We start from the raw sequence: 7,500 nt of genomic DNA on the forward strand, positions 1-7,500 counted from the left end.
AATGCTAAAGTGTTAAAGGCGCATGCGTCCAGCGAGAGTAAAGCGTCGCCATAGGTCAGACTACGTGCCTACGTCACATGTACGACACCTGAGCCTGCGCAGGAGACCTATGACGAAATAAGAAGACCTAAAAAAACCGTTGAAATTTGCTTCCTCGGTCTCTGCTGCCGTCTACGTGATAGCTCTGTCCATATCTTTTACTGTCTATGGTACCGCCCAGCGACTCTACCGGGCCGTTTTTAGTACCTACCCTCCATCAGGTACTCCTTTAGTTCCTGTAAATGGCCCTGAAGACGGCCCTGTCGGAACTTCCCGGTCAGTGGAGACACGCGCACACGGCGGAGTCCCTGAAAAACGGCCCGATAGTTCCGATAGTGGAAACACGCCTATAGCAAACCTGCTTAATTCCAACACAGACTTCACGTGCTGTAGTAGGAGGTGCCGTCTGATTTCACTTCCCTACATCTCTCCTTTGATTGGGCCGTTATCTCAGCCAATCAGCACAGTGCTTCTGAAACATGACAGAGAGGGGTATGCTTTGATCGTCTGTTGAAGTATGAGGGCGGGCTGTACCAGTCTAACTCGCATCAACTCCTGGAGTTGAACTTCTTGACCCTGCACTAAGTACGTAACTTATGATACCACTGCCTGGCTTTCAACCTGCGGTGTGGTACCCTGTATGTTCACTAGTTAACTATAGCTTGTTAGCTTTAGTATCCCTTGACCTTGACCTGTTAGCCAGTCTCCCTTGACCTTGACCTGTTAGCCAGTCCCCCTTTACCTTGACCTGTTAGCCAGTCTCCCTTGAACTTATGCTGTATGTTCACTAGTTACCATTAGTATTCTTTGACCTTGACCTGTGTAGTCACTAGTTAGCCAGTCTCCCTTGACCTGTGTAGTCACTAGTTAGCCGGTGTCCTTGACCTGTATGTTCACTAGTTAGCCAGTCTCCCTTGACCTGTGTAGTCACTAGTTAGCCAGTCTCCCTTGACCTGTATGTTCACTAGTTAGCCAGTCTCCCTTGACCTGTGTAGTCACTAGTTAGCCAGTCTCCCTTGACCTGTGTAGTCACTAGTTAGCCAGTCTCCCTTGACCTGTATGTTCACTAGTTAGCCAGTCTCCCTTGACCTGTGTAGTCACTAGTTAGCCAGTCTCCCTTGACCTGTGTAGTCACTAGTTAGCCAGTCTCCCTTGACCTGCATGTTCACTAGTTAGCCAGTCTCCCTTGACCTGTATGTTCACTAGTTAGCCAGTCTCCCTTGACCTGTGTAGTCACTAGTTAGCCGGTGTCCTTGACCTTGAGCTTGCGGCGGGCGTTGAACTCCTGCAGCTTCCTCTGGGTGGTGTCCATGTGGGAGAAGCGGGCGGCCTTGCCCTGCACCCAGGGGTGCTGCAGCGCCTGCTCCACCGTCAGCCGCTTATGAGGGTCCTGCACGATCAGCTTACCCACCTGCAACCAGCCGCATATACATTACTCCATACGTTACATACATTACTCCATACGTTACATACATTACATACATACACATTGCAGCCGCTTCTGAGGGTCCTGCACGATCAGCTTACCCACCTGCAACCAGCCGCATATACATTACTCCATACGTTACATACATTACATACATATACATTGCAGCCGCTTCTGAGGGTCCTGCACGATCAGCTTACCCACTTGCAACCAGCCCATAGCAACACCTCAACGCTGACATCACTCCATACATTGCATATACATTACTCCATACATTACATGACATTACCCCATATATTGGCCTACATTACATACATACAGTACATTATCCCATACATTACAGTTCATACACTTGACTGACATCACTAGATCTGCAGTCAGCCCCATGGGAACACGTTGACACTGGCATCACTCCATACATTACAGTTCATACACTTCCATGACATCACTAAGTAGACACACTAATTCATGGCAAACAAACATACACACACGCACAGACAGAGACATACACATAAACATATATCACATGAATCACAACAAATATCAATCACTACACATGGCTTCTCTCATCTAAAATATCTGAATTTTCCCAAGCAAGTTGCACTATAAGCAAAGCTTGTTGATTATTGGCCAGAGCTGCTGGTGTGTGGAGAGAGAGAGAGCTCACCAGGTCCTTAGCGTTCAGAGACACCTCGTCCCACCAGGGGGAGACAAACTCATAGTCACAGTTGAGGATGCGGCTGTACATGTACTGATCCCCCCGCGGGTCGAAGAATGGTTCGAACCCACACAGCCTGGCGAGGGGAGAGGGAGAGCACACGTAGACACAGACAGGGGAGAGGGAGAGCAGACGACACTGTTTGGCTTGGCAGTTCAACAACACAAAATGGCCAATAAAGAACATTAAACCATTACTGCTTAAAACAAACTTATGCACTGAAATCACTATAACTACTGTAACACTACTACACATTGTTATTACACTATATGTAAATATCTCACTATTACACTAATACACTATATGCATATATATATATATATATATATATATATATTACTATTATGCTACAGCTGCATTATAATCCCAAAATATGAACTTATTTCAGCTCCTCACTGTTGATATGGAACGTGTTCATAATAATAATAATAATAATAATAATAATAATAATGATAAAAATACTAATGAATCCTGTAAGTAAATGTGTAATGATGTCCCAGCAGACTCACAGGATGTAGAGAATGACTCCCACAGACCACATGTCCACCTCCGGTCCATACGCGTTACCGCGGAGGATCTCTGGAGCTGGCACACACACACACACACACACACACACACACACACACACACACACGTGCGGTCAGCGTCAGGCTTTCACACAGAGTCCAAATGTCCCTCACGGATCCGGCCCAGTTCTGCCAGATCTGCACCAGGATAGAGCCGAGAGCGTTGCCAAGGCAACCGGCGTTTAGATGGTGAGCGGAGAGTGTGTTCTCATCGTGCTCATTCCTCTCGTTCACACCAAAGTTGCGCCGACATCTGCCACCGCGGCGCCCACGACAGGCACGGGCCAGAACAGCGATGGAGACCAGACACTTGCACTGCAAGGAGGACCAGTGTGAGAACAGGGCAGTGATGAGTAGGCGCCCAAAGCTGTGCTCTCATCAGCCTAGTGTGTGTGTGTGTGTGTGTGTGTGTGTGTGTGTGTGTGTGTGTGTGTGTGTGTGTGCGTGTGTGTGTGTGTGTGCGTGTGTGTGTGTGTGCGTGTGTCTGTGTGCGTGCGTGTGTGTCTGTGTGCGTGCGTGTGTGTGTGTGTGTGCGTGTGTCTGTGTGCGTGCGTGCGTGCGTGCGTGCGTGCGTGCGTGCGTGCGTGTGTGTGTGTGTATGTGCGTGCGAGGATGACGAGCATGAGAACAGGACTGTGATGAGTAGGCGCTCAAAGCTGTGCGTTTGTTTGGCAGGCATATTACATTCGTCTCATTTATTTCTCTATCTTTTCTCTTCTGTTTGTATCATGCTCTACTTTGAGGCATCTTATTTCGCTGCATCTGATTCCTCATTTGCGTCTGACTGCCAGCTAAAGATACACCCACATGATTCAATATCAGTCTTTCTGCCTCATACACCTGCTCATGTTACAAACCAGCCAAATATAACGGCACATGATTCAATATCAGTCTTTCTGTTTCATACACCCTGCTCATGTTACAGACCAGCCAAAGATCAGAGATATAATGTTACTCCTGATGAAGGATATAGTTCCACATGATTGTATTTCCTCTTCCTGTCACACTGCTGACCTACGCTAGAGTGGACCGGAGGACCGGGGGGGGAGTGGACCGGAGGACCGGGGGGGGGGGGGGGGGGGAGTGGACCGGAGGACCGGGGGGGAGTGGACAAGCCTCTGATCTGGACCCTCGGCCTCATCTCGGTCTGAGATATGGTGACCCTCCATGAACATTTGGAGCAAATATGACCAGTTTTTTAAGCTATGGGAGCACACACACGCGCACGCACACGCACACGCACACGCACACGCACACGCACACGCACACGCACACACACACACACACACACACACACACACACACAAATGGATGGCTGGGCTAACATACCTGACTATACTCTACTGCCCTGAAGACGAGGATAATAAAGCAATAAGCAGCACTGCAAACAGGGTTAAGTAAGCAAGCAAGCTCACACACACACACACACACACACACACACCACACACACGCCTCTCGTTAAGCAGCGCTGCAAACAGGGTTAAGTAAGCAAGCAAGCTCACACACACACACACACACCACACACATGCCTCTCATTAAGCAGCGCTGCAAACAGGGCTAAGTCACGCTAGCTACAAGAGACAGCGACAAAGCGGCAGAGTACCATTCAATTTCAACGGGAGTGGAGGTTTTCCAGTGACAAGTGACAAGCTTGCCGCTGCCGCGAGCAAGGCGGGGCCAAAATAGACAAGAAGGCTATTTTATGCAAATGTTGAGCGAAGTGTCAAAGTGACTGCCAATCGGAGTGAAGGCAGCGTGATGTTCCTTGTTTGAGAGTAAAGTTGAATAAGATGGCGGAGCTAACTAATCGAAGGCAGTATTTCTGTACTAACAAGTAAGTTCAGGGTTTGTCTAATATTTTGCTACTTCTAAGTGAGGAATATGAACTTTCAAATCCAAAAAGCCAGGTTTTGTAATCAAAAATTATATCTGAAGGTATGTACGAGCTATCGATCAGCCACCTAGCACCTAGAAATCGTTAGCCATCAATCACCCGCGAATCACCTCCTCACTCAACAGCAAGTTGGTGGAGTTGTCGCTGTTTCTGTAGCCTGTGTGACTGTAGGGTAAGCGAGCTAGCCTCTCATAACAGCACTACAAACAGGGCTAAGTAAGCGAGCTAGCCTCTCATAACAGCACTACAAACAGGGCTAAGTAAGCGAGCTAGCCTCTCATAACACAGCGCTACAACCAGGGCTAAGTAAGCGAGCTAGCCTCTCATAACGCAGCGCTACAACCAGGGCTAAGTAAGCGAGCTAGCCTCTCATAACAGCGCTACAAACAGGGCTAAGTAAGCGAGCTAGCCTCTCATAACAGCGCTACAACCAGGGCTAAGTAAGCGAGCTAGCCTCTCATAACGCAGCGCTACAAATAGGGGGTTACATGCTGCCACTCAGACATGCCACCACTACGACATGCTTCCATTTAGACATGCCTCTATTTCGACATGCTGCTATTTAGACATGCTGCCAATCCGACACATTTTAGTACCCCCATTCCGACAGTTTACAAATCCTATTTTTTTCCAAGTCAATTTAACGGACCCTATGAGCCCGACGGATGCAAAGTGCGTCAAAAAACACACCCATTTTTCTCTGTTACATTGCTCCGTGATTATTAGTCACAGCGAGATGAGACCTATATTGCATGAAAGAGCAGAACCGGGGCTTTCCAACGAGACTAGACACGTGTCTGTACGATCAAGTATAAAGTATAAAATAAAATCATGAATTTAAATCAAAGTATATCATATTTACAGTCTATATTGCTCTGCGTTCACACACACAGCCACTGCTCTCGCTTGGATTACTCCGGGACCAGGCATCGCACAGACATGACAAGCATATCAAATGAAAGAGGAGAAACAGAGCTTTCCGTTGATACCAAACACATCGATCCTTTTGTGTTATAAAAACAGACGAAGTGACAAACAAATAAGAATGTCATATAGCTTCGGCTCGCTACTTTCGTTTGATTTACTCGTGAAACGCCTGGTCAAAAATATATGACTTGCATGTCAGATAAAAGAGGAGAGCTAGAGCTATCCACAGATACCAAATACAACCTTCTAGGCCATAAAAAAGACGAAGTGACAGCAAAATAATAACTGTAACATTAATAGCCTATTAATTACCTCATGTCGGAATGGCACTTTGTTTGAAAAAAAAGTGAAATACCGCCACTGCGACCATGAAAAAAAAAAATGTCGGAGTGGTGGGACTTTTTCCCATAAGGAGACATGCCTCCACTACGACAATTGGACGTCAATGTCGGAGTGCTGGTATGTCGGAATGAACGGCGGATACCCAAATAGGGCTAAGTAAGCGAGCTAGCCTCTCATAACAGCACTACAAACAGGGCTAAGTAAGCGAGCTAGCCTCTCATAACACAGCGCTACAAACAGGGCTAAGTAAGCAATAGCCTCTCATAACGCAGCGCTACAAACAGGGCTAAGTAAGCGAGCTAGCCTCTCATAACGCAGCGCTACAAACAGGGCTAAGTAAGCGAGCTAGCCTCTCATAACGCAGCGCTACAAACAGGGCTAAGTAAGCGAGCTAGCCTCTCATAACGCAGCGCTACAGCCAGGGCTAAGTAAGCGAGCTAGCCTCTCGTTAAGCAGCGCTACAACCAGGGCTAAGTAAGCGAGCTAGCCTCTCATAACGCAGCGCTACAACCAGGGCTAAGTAAGCGAGCTAGCCTCTCATAACGCAGCACTACAAACAGGGCTAAGTAAGCGAGCTAGCCTCTCATAACGCTGCGCTACAACCAGGGCTAAGTAAACGAGCTAGCCTCTCGTTAAGCAGCGCTACAAACAGGGCTAAGCAACCGCTGGAACTTGAATGTGTGATGATGGATCTTGCAAGCATCGCAACAAGACCGAGGACCTGTTTTCATTTACTTACAAAGACAGGGTCACACACTCACAGACACACACACACTCACACACACTCACACATGCCACACACTCACACACTGCACACTCACCACAGTAGCCAGGAGTCCCACACACTGTTTTCATGGTCACCTGCTCGTCGATGATCTTGGAGAGGCCAAAGTCCGCTGAGAACATGAGAGACACAGGCATGTGAGTCATACAGAGGAAGAGCCAGAGGCACACACACACACACACACACACACACACACACACACCGAGAGGCACACAAGGCGCTGTTGATGCGTGTAGATTACTCACGGCCTATTGATCACAATAAACATGCCTAATGTATCAGAAGAGAACATTCACTATGAAACATGATAACAGAGTTGAGGATACAGATCACAGCTTGAAACAAGTGTGTGTATTATTTTGTGCGTGCAAGGGGAAGGGAGGATGTGTGTGTGTGTGTGTGTGTGTGTGTGTGTGGAGATGATTACCTATCTTGAGCGGAGCGTTCAAGGACATGTCAGCGTAGAGGAGGTTCTCTGGTTTAAGATCTCTGTGCACCACTCCATTCTTATGCAAGTACTGCAACACAGAGACAGAGAGGGAGATAGAGAGAAGGAGATAGAGTGATGGAGAGAAGGAGAGAGAGAGAGGAGGAGAGAGAGAGGAGAGAGAGAGAGAGAAGGAGAGAGAGAAGGAGAGAGAGAGAGAAGGAGAGAGAGAGGAGAGAGAAGGAGAGAGAGAGGAGAGAGAGAAGGAGAGAGTGGAGAGAGAGAGAAGGAGAGAGGGAGAGAAGGAGAGAGAGAGTGGAGAGAGAGAGAAGGAGAGAGAGAGTGGAGAGGGAGAAGGAGAGAGAGAGGAGAGAGAG

At 47.8% G+C, this 7,500-nt stretch overlaps 1 protein-coding gene across 1 annotated transcript in view; it reads right to left on the reverse strand.

The window, feature by feature from the left end:
* Positions 1-7,500, reverse strand: part of si:ch73-60h1.1 (calcium/calmodulin-dependent protein kinase type IV) — a 41,182-nt gene that overhangs the window by 4,534 nt on the left and 29,148 nt on the right. The window contains exons 6-10 of the mRNA XM_062556401.1: positions 7,124-7,214; positions 6,734-6,808; positions 2,693-2,768; positions 2,133-2,259; positions 1,298-1,450 (exon numbers count right to left, since the gene is read on the reverse strand). Coding sequence (XP_062412385.1) covers positions 1,298-1,450; positions 2,133-2,259; positions 2,693-2,768; positions 6,734-6,808; positions 7,124-7,214 — 522 coding nt within the window. The remainder of the gene's footprint in view (positions 1-1,297; positions 1,451-2,132; positions 2,260-2,692; positions 2,769-6,733; positions 6,809-7,123; positions 7,215-7,500) is intronic.

This window comes from Sardina pilchardus, chromosome 15 (assembly GCF_963854185.1).
Source record: "Sardina pilchardus chromosome 15, fSarPil1.1, whole genome shotgun sequence".
Taxonomy (NCBI): Eukaryota; Metazoa; Chordata; class Actinopteri; order Clupeiformes; family Clupeidae; genus Sardina; species Sardina pilchardus.